General features: G+C 38.5%; 2 protein-coding genes across 3 annotated transcripts in view; one reads left to right on the top strand and one right to left on the bottom strand.

Moving 5' to 3' along the window:
* Positions 1–12805, top strand: part of LOC114457416 (hormonally up-regulated neu tumor-associated kinase homolog B) — a 124100-nt gene that overhangs the window by 65169 nt on the left and 46126 nt on the right. The window lies entirely within an intron of this gene.
* tbx18 (T-box transcription factor 18) lies at positions 184–11079 on the bottom strand. Of its 2 annotated transcripts, XM_028439194.1 has the most exons (9): positions 10982–11043; positions 10655–10882; positions 9032–9194; positions 8283–8384; positions 6808–6979; positions 5661–5828; positions 4847–4911; positions 3484–3578; positions 184–1555 (listed from the first exon to the last, which is right to left on the bottom strand). In XM_028439194.1, exons 2-9 carry the CDS (start codon positions 10878–10880, stop codon positions 1020–1022), a joined length of 1527 nt encoding a protein of 508 aa, XP_028294995.1. In that variant the 5' UTR covers positions 10881–10882; positions 10982–11043; the 3' UTR covers positions 184–1019. The 2 variants fall into 2 exon arrangements, with proteins under 2 accessions (XP_028294995.1, XP_028294996.1); XM_028439195.1 differs by having other exon boundaries at positions 9032–9191; positions 10655–11079.

Genomic DNA, 12805 nt, shown 5'->3' with positions numbered 1-12805 from the left:
CAGAGCTTTAAAGTATTAGTCAGCCCCTCATTACCCAGTGAAGCTCTCTCAACACACACACACATGCAGATACTTTTGGATCAAAGGAATATTGTATTGCAACTTTTCATCAAGGCATGAATGTTACAAATTTCTTAACAGCAAGTAGGTGAAATGAGTTAAATTAGTAAAAGTCTGATTACATTCAGGGATCAAAACATTAATACATATGCTTTATTTGGCTCGAATAAAGTCACGGAACATGTTGACGTCCTCCAGCCAAAGGCCTGGCTCGACAAAGTTGCGTTTGCGACAAAAAGCTTTTCAGTCAGTCAAGTTCAGATTGTGCCGGAGCACACCTGACCCAGCCTGAGGAGCAGAAGCAGGTGCTTTGTGGTTTTTAAGTGCGTAGGGTCAGACAGTCTTTTATTTACATGTCACTCCCGCTGCCCACATCCCCCTTCTCTATTTACAGAGTTGTGTACCCTTATGTCTTTGTCACACGGCGAAAGATACTTCAGTCGGACCTCCAAAAACACAGGTTCTCTCTGTCCTCTGGCACATTATGTCATCTTATCAGAACCAGATTATTGTCGAGTGTGATTAATGTAAAAGTCAGGGTTGTAGTGCATACTGCTGTGAAATTTCAATCCGGAGTCGCATTAAGTAGGTCCATCTGATGTAGGAAACTTCATGGAGACGATAAAAACGCTGTGTTGAGTATCCCAGCTGTAGTGCTTTTGGGCCAAGGCCCTTTCTGCCAGGAGAGGAAGTGCTTTATAGGGCCATGTCCAGTTTAAGCCCAGTCCAATTTCAGCTCCAGTTCAGCCAGTGGGTTATAATACCTGCCACTCCTTGTTCAAAGTGATTGCTTCCTAACAGTCACTGCAGCTACTTGTAGTAATCACCGTTGTATGCTACTGCTCTTTGTTTGCCCGCAATTCCAACTGATGCTTGTTTACAACAAAGGAGGTCAGTTCACTTAATGTTCTGTACAAAACATTGGACTTGCACCGTGGTATCTTTCATGTTTTTCGAGTTCACCCCAAATGGGCAGTGACCTGTGAAGCCACACCTCCTGTCTGACTACCTGCTAATGCTAAAGTCCGAGAGTCAAACAAAAAGCCCTGCTGCCCTCCGCTGAGCATGCCCTGGCTGTCCGTGAGAGTCCCATTGGGGGACGAGCCGAGTAAGGAACTCTGATGACTGGCAATGGCTGACATTTTATCTGGACTGGCAGCAAGGCGTGGTGAGGGTGGGAATGTGTAGCCGTACAGGCTGTAGGGTGGCGTGTGGAGGCGAAGACCGGCATAGCTCTGTGGGTTGGGGTTGGACAGGTAACCCAGATGAGACGCTTGGAGAGGAAGGGAACAAAATCCTTCACCTTCAAACATGCTGGGACCTCTGGGAGAGGCAAATGGCTCGGGTGGATTTGTGTAACGATGCAGAGGGTGCAGGGGCCGGCTACAGGTATAGTCAGGTGGGCTGAGGGGGCAAACCTGGAACGGAGACGAGCAGGGTGATGTGGAGATCAGGTGAGATGATGGTCCAACTCCTCCATGAGCTCCTGGTACTCCTACAGAATGGAAATAAGACATAAAATGAAACTCTCACACATTTTAACATTATGTTAAGTTGAGGTTTTGTTTATTCAGACAAGGTTTTTCAGGAAATGTCTATCTCTTGACATGTTTCGACTGTCAACTGCCAGTCTTCGTCAGAGGAGTTCTGCTGACCACCTTTGAAGTACCACTTGACTTCATTTAATAGTTCTAGTGAAATTAATTTTGTCTTCTTTTTGAACAGTATGTTAAGTTGAGGTTTTGTGAGATAGAAATTTCCCGAAGAACCTTGAATAAACGAAACCTCAACTTAACATACTATTCCGAAAGGAGACAAAACGAATCTTGCTTGAACCATTGTAACTATAGTTTATACACACTATATTCGACAAGTAAACTATTTGCTGATGACACTAGGTTTTATTCTACATATTCATTCATTCATCGTCTGGATGCAGCATTTTCAGAACACATAGTTCTTTTGAAAGGAATGTTTGCGACTTTTGCAAAAGAGTAGTCCAGAGGACTCAGATTGACCACAGAAGGCAAAACAAATGTGACACATATCTTTGGTTTAGTTTCTTTTCACTCTGCACATTGTAAAGGGCTCCAAACCTTGTGTAATTACAGCAGCTGCTTCTTGGAGGCAGTGTTGCTTAGATGGAGCACTGGCCAAGAAGTAAAAAGCACCAAGAAATTGGAAATCCATCCACACCAGCTGGTTTGTTGTTGGCCACCTTTCATTTTGAATATACAATATTTCAAACATTTCATAATCTTATTTTCCACAGGTATCCAACACATTTTAAAGTCATCTGACCATTTATCAGTAAGCACCTACACCTCCTTTTCACACCACTTTTGCCCACATGGCACATCGCTTTACCTTCAAAATGCACTACACTCAACATCATATTATTTTTACTTTGTGTCTTGAGGTAGAGTAATGCAAAAACTAGTGGAGGTAAGAGTCCTTGGTTTTCAAGCAAACCCAAGTCTAGGTTTTTAGTCTGCAACAAGGTCCAAACTTTGTCAAATTAAGCAGACTAACCAAAATAAAAAACATTTGCTAGTTTAAAGAGGACTAAACAGATACCATAGTCTTAACTCTTGCTTGCAAAGTTCTGGTTTGTTTTTGATAATGAAAATTATGCATCCATTTTATATAGTGCTTTTTTTGGGACTTAAAGCCGCTTTAAGGCTGGGACACACTGTGCGATTTTTTGAATCGTTGCACTCCAGCTCAAACTGTGCGACTCATGTGCAGAGCCCGAATGTGCGCAGGTCACGATTCACGTTCTCACACTGTACGGACCGACACTCTGACACAATCTGACTGCTCACACTGTACGTTCATACACGACACATCGGGGTCTTGTTTCTGGAAATGCAACGTACAAATTAGAAGAAGAAGTGGAAGAAGAGGAAGAAGAAGAAGAAGAAGAAGAAGAAGAAGAAGAAGAAGAAGAAGAAGAAGAAGAAGAAGAAGAAGAAGAAGAAGAAGAAGAAGAAGAAGAAGAAGAAGAAGAAGAAGAAGAAGAAGAAGAAGAAGAAGAAGAACTCTGAAGCGTTGCCATTAAAACAGATGAAGAAGAAAAACCCAGACCTACGATTGCTGATCGGGAGCTGGTCATGAGGTGTTCATCGCTTCTCGTGACCCCATGTATATTACATGATGCATGACACACGATTTAGCTGAGACTCGCACGATCCCACAAAATAGACGCACGAGTCGAAAATCGGCTCAAAATAAGCCAAAAATTGCACAGTGTATGCCCGCCTCACAGAATACAGGAAAAATAAATAAAGAACGTTCTTGTGGGGGTGCGTTCCAGAGGGCGGGGGCAGGTGTGGCGGCTGCAAAGCCTCGGTCTGATCAATGAAACTGATGTGTCTTTAAAACAATTTGTCTGTAATGATGGCAGAAAATGTGCTTCCTTACCTTGTTTGGTCATCCCAGGGATGTCCTCAAACGTGAGCGTCCGTAGAGATGGACGCCAGAATGCGTAAGACTCAACCAAAGCCTCTAAACCCATCCTGTAAAACACACATTAAAGAAGTCACATGATTAATATTCATTGAGTAAAGCAGCCGTTGCCACCCCAAGCACGCCATGCTATCTTGCACACTATCGCTAACAACCTGGCGGCCATCTTATTCGCCCGTGGGGCCTCTCTTGTCGTCTCCATGGAGACCACAGGTAATGAGGAGCATAAACGCCACGCTGCGATTGGCTGTTCCTCGTCAGGCGCTCGGAGGTAATTGCTTTCACACGGCTTTTATGAGCGAATCAGGACGAAGGAGCAGGAAGCCACAGCAACGATTTATGAGGTGGGACTCCCCCACCACCACCACTACCCCCCACCCCAAAAAATAAAATAAAATCCTAGCCCTATTCCTCCTCCTCTAAGGTGGGGCAGAGGTTTGCAGTTGCTCCGTAATGCAAGCGCTCTGTTACCCCTCGTTAGCGTGAGGATAAAAGTCCTCCCTCCCATGGGGTTGTAGCCACGGTGATAATTTAGACAAGCTGCCTGGAGCGGTCCTGTGTGCTACAAAGCAGCCAATCAGAGCAGAGGTTTATTCAGCAAACTGCTTAACTCTTCCTGTAATATTTAAGGGCAGTCTTTTTCAGCCTTCCTGACTTTAACTTTTTATAGGGTCAGCTGTCAGAGTCACTGGGTTATCCAGTTTGCCCACTTCTGCCTTTCTCCCTTTCAAATTTTCCGGGCTCACACATTCCCTCTCCTCTTTCTTTCCCTCCCTCCCTCCCTCCCTCCCTCCTTAATGATTTCTCTGAGGCCTCGGGGGAATAATTGTTTGGAGGCTGCTGGAGTTTCACTGCTATGTTGTTTTTAATGCTGTGTTTATGTATGTTTAGAAATGTGTTTATATGGGTTTTCTTCAGGACGCGCTGGACTTTTATTATTTCACTGTTGATGTTTTTGTTTCCGAGGCTGTAGCTGGAATGTAACGCTACGTTGACATTTTCTGCACGTCACATTTCACCTCGAAGCACGTGGCTATAACAATGCGCAAACATATAATATTGATCTGCCATTCTAATGAAAACATATCACTTAAATGTTGCCATGTTTGTACATTATATATCTTCTTAGGTTGGTCAGCCTTTTTGGTTTAAAGGCTTTAGGGTTTAAATGAGACCTTATTGGAGATTTTCTTCCAACAAATATAAAATATGTAGAATTACGCTGAAACAAAATGAGGAAAAATTATACCCAGAATATAATACAGCCGTGCATCCCTCACACTAATCCTAAAACTTGAGATATTGTGACTTTACTCACCGGTTTCTCCCCGAGTCTCTGAAACCTTTTGCAAATGGATTCCGGTCAATTTTCAGCCTTGTGATCTAAAAAAAAGAAGATAAATTAGACTTTAAGTATTTTAAAAAAGGTGTTTTTTATCTTTAAATCAATGCTAAAATTAAATTAATGTGGGACTAAAAAGACCAAAATTGCTTTTCTCTCCAGTCGTTCACTTCAGCTTATAAATATGCACTTTTATTCAAAGTTGGCAGTCAACCCTACTGCTCATGTGCAAACGTCTTTGTGTGTTTCCTTGCACATACATGTGACTTTGTGCGGCTGCGTGCTCTGTGTGGGCTGTGGATGGTGTTTAAGGCCCGACTCTGTGACCCGCATCCAAAAGCACGTTTATTGGCATTGCCAGCATGTTCTGACTCCAGCCATCATGTGCTGAGGGCCATAGCCAGCCTCAGTTTTTATAGTTTAACTTCAAAGCTCCAACTGGCCGCTCATCAAAAGAAATGACAAATGATCTCTCGCTGAGGATGGCAGCTTTGAAACAGCATGTAATTTGACTTTCCATGAGGCTTGTGTGCAATGCTTTATATAAAAAAGTCATCAATTGCGTTAAATAATACACATGCATGAGCAAAATGATGGCACTATTTAGATATGCACATGAGCACAAGATGCAAATGTATATTTACAATGTATTTGCTAGATTTATTTTGCATAATTGCAGCAAAAAAGAGCTTTTTTACTTCAACGCGCTGCACAAAATATTCTTTTATTTGGAAATTGAGCAATAATAGGCATGTAAATGTGACAAACAGCAGGAGTTCTTCAGTCTCACCTGTTGGTTCTGATATGCTGTGACGGTGGTGAACACGGTCTCTGGGAAGGAGAAGGTGTAAGTGCCCTCCCCAGTAGGAATGGCTCTAACGGGCGATAATTCCTCCCCACACTCCTTTCGGATCACATGGACACGTGGCTGGTACTTGTGCATGGAGTGAAGAATGATCTAAACAGGAGGTGAAGGAGAAATGGTAGCTTTAAGAGTTATAGCAACTTTTTCATGTGTAAGAAAAGGAATGGCAGGAACTCAATCAAGACATAAGTGAGGTCTTTATGTTGGCTCTACTCACAAATAAGTGCACCTAAGGTGTTAATATGCTGCAACAAGGTGCACAGTGTGCTTCTTTTCTTTAATAAACACAACAATATGTCATTTCCATATCAGTGTTTCCAATGGGTCAGGACCCAAAGTGGTTCACAGATAGAAAAGATGCACCTTTGTTGATACCCAGAGGGGAAATTCACATTTGCAGCAATGCATTATAAGAGCAGAGAGTAAGAACAAAAATAAATACTAACATAAGATAATAGTGCAAAATGTAGAACATACTGGTGCAAAATTAGAAAAATGACAACAACAGCAGATGAAAACAACAAATGTGCAAATGACATTTGAGGAAATGGGTTGGTTGAATTCTTTAAAAAAAAGAATTCAAGTGCATTTTTATCATTATGGTAAAAAATATATCTATATAGATTTTATATTTTTTTCTCAATCATGAAAATATGTAATTAGTAGTGTAATTTATTACCATTTCATAAAAAAGTGTATATAGTATGTCAACACAAGATGAAAGATTTTTTGGGAAAAACAATTTAACTCTACTGTCAAACTTGAGGCCTGCAAGCCAAATCCAAAATGTCCAAGCATGCATGATATTGCACTGGAAAATACACCCAAAGCTTTATTCATAAAGTAAAACCCTGATGCTGCAGTCCATATCGATTTGGGCTATTAAATAATCAGCACCTTTCATTTGGAATATGATTTTATGAGGGAAAGTTTCATTAAAGCTGTAAATTACAAAAATTGTTCACCTTTTTTTCCTGGCAAAAAAACCTTATATTATGAGCCATATACTGTTATGAAATATAGTTGTTGCTCTGTTACAGTATTTGTTTCCTGTTGTATATATTCTACTTACATGTCCCTGGTCATCCAGCTCATTGTTGGTCAGTTTGAGTTTATCAAAGCTGACCACCTGACGCATCCACGTCTCTCCTGAAGCCGGAGAGTCTGGGTGGATGTAGACTCTGGGGGGAACTGGGGAGTCAGCGTTCCCCGCTACCATCCACTTAGAGCTGTGATAAACATACCTACAGACACACACACACACACACACCTTTTTAATTTTGAAAAATAATGCAACTTTTCACACTCATCTTCGGTTTGTAGTTCAATAATTTTAGGCATTCTCTTAATAATCTAATTAAAATACACCTTTATCTATGAAAGCCCGTTTCCAGTGACTAAAAAATAAATAAATAACCACGGCAAGTCATAATTATGAGTTAGTAAAGACATACTGTAATTACGAGATAGAAAGTCACAATTATGGGATACAAACTGCATGAGCATTTGCTGCAGTCTACTGATACTGTTACCATTCTTAATAATTCGTTTAAAATACATATTTAAGCTGTTTTTTTCAGTTCTTTGAATTCAACACATGCAGTACATGGTGTAGAAAATAGTAAAAGTACATGAATAAGTTTTTATTCCAATAATAATTCAGTCACATTTTTTTGTATGTTTCTTTGCAACTTTACATAAAAATATTTTTCTTAGAATTATGACTTTTTTCCCCCACATAATTATGACTTTAGATCTCATACGTATGACATTACTATTCATAATTATACATTTCTATCTCATAATTGATTTTCTTTTTCATAATTGGTTTTCTTTCTCATAATTATGACTTTCTTGCATAATTATGACTTTCTTTCTCATAATTATGAATTTACTAACTCATAATTAGGACTTTCCATGTTTTTTTTTTTTTTTAAAGTGGCGGAAACGGGTTTCCATTAATAAATAAATAAATAAAAATTAAAAACATTTATGAGTGTTAGAAATGAAATCGGATGAGTTTCTCTTCTGTCGCCGGCTGTTGCGCATTTGGAGCGCACACTGGTTAAAGCCCTGCGCGCGCGCACAGGGGGAAAAAAAAAAAGGTTTGAACCCTGACAGCTATGTATACGTGGGACTTTGTCGTCCAAACCGAGCAGCAGATCTTTAAAGATGTCACTCAGACTTGATCCTGGCGCACAGAAGGCCCGTTGGACGCTGAAAATGACGTTTGTTCTCTTGACCTTTCCAGTGCGCAGAGGTTAGGCCTCCAAAAGGCTTCGCGTCCAAACGGGACTGGGGAAGCCAAAGCGCCATTTGCGGTGAGTGAACCGCGGCTGCTGGGCACTTGTAAACAGTATTGAATGGTGTGCAAGAAAAATCTAAATGAGGGACTCTCGATGTTAACAAACAAAAACCATGTTTGCCCTGTTGTCACACAGCATGCGCGCCGACCTACAAACACTAACCTTACCATTAAAGCTTTGCCACGGGACAAATCAACGCGCACACGTGCACAACACACACACAGGCCACTGTTGATCTTACCTGTACCGTTTGTTGTCCACAGGGATTATATCCATGGCGATGTAATACTGCTGATGTGCCTCTAAACCCGTGATCTTTACGCGCATTGCAGGAAACATCCGCCTGACGGAAAACACGGAAAGAGTACATTAAAAATAGTTTGGCACACGTTCCAATTTTAAAATCATTTTTGTAAAAACATTAAGTTAAAAAAATAAATAAAAATCTTCAACATCTCATGTAGGCTACTATTAAATATATTCCTGTATCAAACTCATGGCCCGTGGGTCAAACTCGGCCCTTCGGAGCAGCCAATTCAGCCCATATGAGAAAGTAAAAAATTACAGAGAAAACCTAAATCAATCTGTAAATGAAACTCAACAATATGTGCAGTGGCTCACAGTTATCACGTGATTGCAGGTATTTTTAATGTTAAATAGTTAAAAAATAAATAAATAAATAAATAAAAAACTTTAGAAATTTAAAGTGAAATCCTGTTGGGAATGATATCTGTCACTTATTGCTTGGATATTGTCAGTTTCTTACATATTTTGTATTTTATGTATACGTAGAAGTGTAAACTAGAGCACAATAATGTTGAAAATACTCATTATTCCGAATAAATTCTCTGGAAATCACTGCTCCGTATTTTGGCCCCTGAACTAAAAATGAATTTGACACCCTGTAATAAAAAATCACCAAACGAATTCCATTGTAGGTGACGTAATTATTTGTTCCCCAGTCGTTTATCTTTTCCACTCATGTCTCACCGTCCTGCCTTGGTGATGATCATCTCCGTGCCGATCTCATGGAACCGTTTCCACAGGTCTGATCCCTGCAGGTCCACCCGGGTGTCCTCTCCAGCCCCGGGTACCGAGGCTGCGCACACAGCCGATGGTTGTGGACTCTCCAGCAGCGCGTCTTCGCTTTCTGCTGCACCGGAGGAGAGAGATCACTGAAATTCAGTCTTTATTCATAAAAGTCATTATTATTAAATTATTTTAAAAAAGTAAAAAATAAATAAATAAATAAATAAATAATAAAAATGAACCCATACTTTAAAAGTGTGTTTTAATGATTTTTAAAATAATTAAATAAAACCGAAAAAACCCTGCATTTTGGTTATGAATAAATAACAAGAAAATAATTGCTTATTTTCTTGTTATTATAATTGAATATTTCTAATAAAAATATACACATTAAAATATTACATTTCAAGTGTATTTTAGAGTAATTGCATAAACAAAAACATATACACTGCAATAAATATTTCAGGACGCAAGCCCTGCATGGCTGGTATAAATATAAACACATTACAGTTATTAAGGTAACACCACATTACTCAATGGCTGTATTTTATAAATATATATATATATTAAAAAAAATGTTGATGTTGAAACGATTAATGGTTATTAGAAAATTGGTTTTAAATATACACAAACATTACATTTATATATCGAGTGCGTGCTCCTTAATATGTTAAAGTGTGTGTTGTTATTTGCACTACATTACAGACAGGCCGTTTCCCAATTGGTGGTAATTTATGGGCACGAGACACAGGCCTAACGAGCCAAAGTGACACTGGCACAACGGCTGCATGATGTGCCAAACGCGTTATTTAATCCCTCCTACTGCAGATTGAAATAATCGTCATTTGTCAAAACTGGACTTTTTATGATTATTATAGTTTTTTTCTCCCCAGTAGACTGTAGACATATTCTGGGGCAGTTTTCCTGTCTTTATGCGCTGCTAATTGGTGTGTTTATGATTGCAACACAACTCATAAAGCCTCTCACATTAGTCACACTAGCATACTCTCATATTTACAAGAACAGGGTATGATATGGTATTACAGCTATACGGACATATTCTGCCATTTATTGTATTTATTGATAACATTATCAATATATAATGGTTTGTGATATCTGAATCAGATACACTTTAGTTATCCCAGGGGGAAATTGCTTATAATCAATCTTACGCCAATAGAATATTTTACAAGTATCCTAACAAATATTTTAAAATTCTAACAAATATTTACAAATATTCAAACATATATTACAAATATACAAATAAGTATTCTATTGCCCAGAGTCAACATTGAGCACGATCCTGATGAAAAAACAAAAACAAAAAACCCATAGTGGTTTTGTTTAATACTCGAGTATTAAACTAAACAATAATAATAATAATAATAAAAGAAAAGAACACACGAAAACAATAATGCAAAGATGGAGTGATTTGCATTTATTATCTGAAATATTACTTTTGAATGCATTCAATTTGAATTTGCTCCGTTCATTTAATTGTAAACATGTCACTAAGCCAATTTGACATTATTATTATTATTATTATTATTATTATTATTATTATTATTATTATATTGTACTTACGGGATCCGTCGCTCGCACATTCAGCCTCGCTGGTACACGCTTTGTCAGCCCGCAGCAGCTCTGGACTCCCGGCCATATCAGAGACGTCTGTCCCGTCCTCAAACCCCGGGGATACCGCCTCGTCCTCGCTTGTCCTCCGTCGCTTTTCCGCTCCAATCAACGCCTCCACCGAGAAAGCGTGCGCCTTTACGCTCAGAGCGCACGGTGACCGACGTTTCTCCGCCATCTCTGGACAAACGAAGTGGTCGTAGAAGTCGCCAGTTGGGTTAAAATAAAAATAAAAAGTGAATAAATGTGAAACCCAGGTAGGTCAAAAGTCCGTGGTACCGCTGCCACGTCCTTCATGCGCAAAGCTGCGCGGAGCTGCAGTCGCGTCTCCGTTATCCCGTGCGGACTTTTGGAGAGTGTCAACAGCCGAAGCTTAGACGGTATCCACGGAGAGCTGCCTGTCAATCACGGCACGGGGTTGACCAATCAGTAGTCATTTACCCCTCTGGTCCCGCCCCCGTGCCCGTGCCTCCTTCTGTGGTGATGGGGCTGCTTAATGAATCATGTCTGCAGGCCAGCATAGGGAGCGTCTCTGTCTCTGCAGAGGCGGCATTGCGTACATTTTCACACTGCGGCCCGACATGCTCCGCATATCTGCTCATTAGAACCTCCTGCACGGTGCAGCTCACTGCTGTTGTTGTTTAGACATCTGTGAAGAAAACCTTGTTGTTGACATGATAATTTGCCCACTGAGCTGCTTTAATGACTGGTTACAATATAGTTTAAAGATGCTGCAGGTTGCTAATATGAAAACATAGTTATTTAATCACTTTGCCATGTAAAATCAAACATTTAAATGATCAGAATGTGTGAAGTAAATATGTATATATCAATATAAGGATAACAATATTCTTCATACTTTGTATTTTATTTTTCTATTTATATATATATATAGCCTCTATTATTGTATTGTCGTATATCATCTCCTCCATTGCACTATTTTTCGTGTATTCTGTGTGTTGCCTTCTGGGTTATTTCTTTTTTTTTTATTTTTTTTTTTTAAAATTATTATTCTTTATCTGAGCTGTCATGACAGTAAATTTCCCCACTGCGGGATCCATAAAGTTACTCTGTGCCGTTTGTAGATTAGTTACTATATTAATACGGATTACTAAACTGTTTTTTTTTTTTTTTTTTTTTTTACACATGCAAAACAAGCATATGCATTTCACGCTTTGTAACAATATATAAAAACAGATTTAAAAAAAAAAAAAATCCATGGTGGTAATATCTATGTAGTTTGTCGTTTGCATGGGCTGCAACGTCATATTTAACATTAGTAGCACGTTGACACTGTAACACTTTATGTGCTTCTTTTATCCTTTTTCTTTATGTATTGATGTATGACAACAGGAGTTTTTAAAATGGAAAAACTGGAATAAAACTTAGGTGCAAGTAGTTCTATACCTGGTCGTAAATCAAGAATGCAATCTTGCAGCAAGTTATAGTTTTCTTTCATTTCATTTCGTTTTATTGTTTTTTGTTTTTTTTTTAAATACACGTTCAAGATTCAGGTCCTGGACTGGTGTGGGAAGTCTTGTCATGATTATTTAATAATAATTATTAAAAAATAAAAAATAAAATCACTTAAATAAAATTTTTTTTAAAAATCAACGAAAAGTGTTCAAATGCAATTATTTGGGTCTCAAATATTTTATTGCATTTGAACACTTTTTTTTTTTGATTGAAAAGTTTTTTTGTTTGTTTGTTTGTTTTTGATTGAATAATAATGACATAAATCTATACCTTCATAACCTGGTATAATCAATTTCGTTTGAATGTTTCGATCTGAAAAACAAAAGAAAACAAGAAAAAATATATATTAAAGTTTAATTTTAATTTATACATGTTGTGTTGTCTGGGTCGTTTGAAACATGTATTTAAAATAAAAAAAAAAAGAAAAAAGAAAAGTCGTTCAAGCTTTTACAGACAATAAAATATTCTATTTAAACAGAATTATTTAAGGTATAAGTCGATTGATTTGGGGACGTTTTATTTCTGTAAAATACTTTCAGTGTAATGAGTCTGCATATATATATATAGAATGTAAAGGAATGTGTCTTTATATTTTCTTATAAAAACATCACACATGATCCTGATCAA

Source organism: Gouania willdenowi, chromosome 24 (assembly GCF_900634775.1).
Source record: "Gouania willdenowi chromosome 24, fGouWil2.1, whole genome shotgun sequence".
NCBI classification, from domain to species: Eukaryota; Metazoa; Chordata; class Actinopteri; order Blenniiformes; family Gobiesocidae; genus Gouania; species Gouania willdenowi.
Note: the sequence above shows the minus strand (reverse complement) of the source record. Positions and strands in the feature narration are given on the sequence as shown.

What these genes read in the sequence shown, in the direction of transcription:
- tbx18 (XM_028439194.1), bottom strand. Translation starts at nt 10,880, where the DNA reads ATGGCGGAGAAACGTCGGTCACCGTGCGCTCTGAGCGTAAAGGCGCAC. An exon ending in ATCATCACCAAGGCAGGACG is followed by an intron (nt 8,385 to 9,031) that starts GTGAGACATGAG and finishes GTTTTCCGTCAG; the next exon opens with GCGGATGTTTCCTGCAATGC. An exon ending in AGCTGGATGACCAGGGACAT is followed by an intron (nt 5,829 to 6,807) that starts GTAAGTAGAATA and finishes CCTCCTGTTTAG; the next exon opens with ATCATTCTTCACTCCATGCA.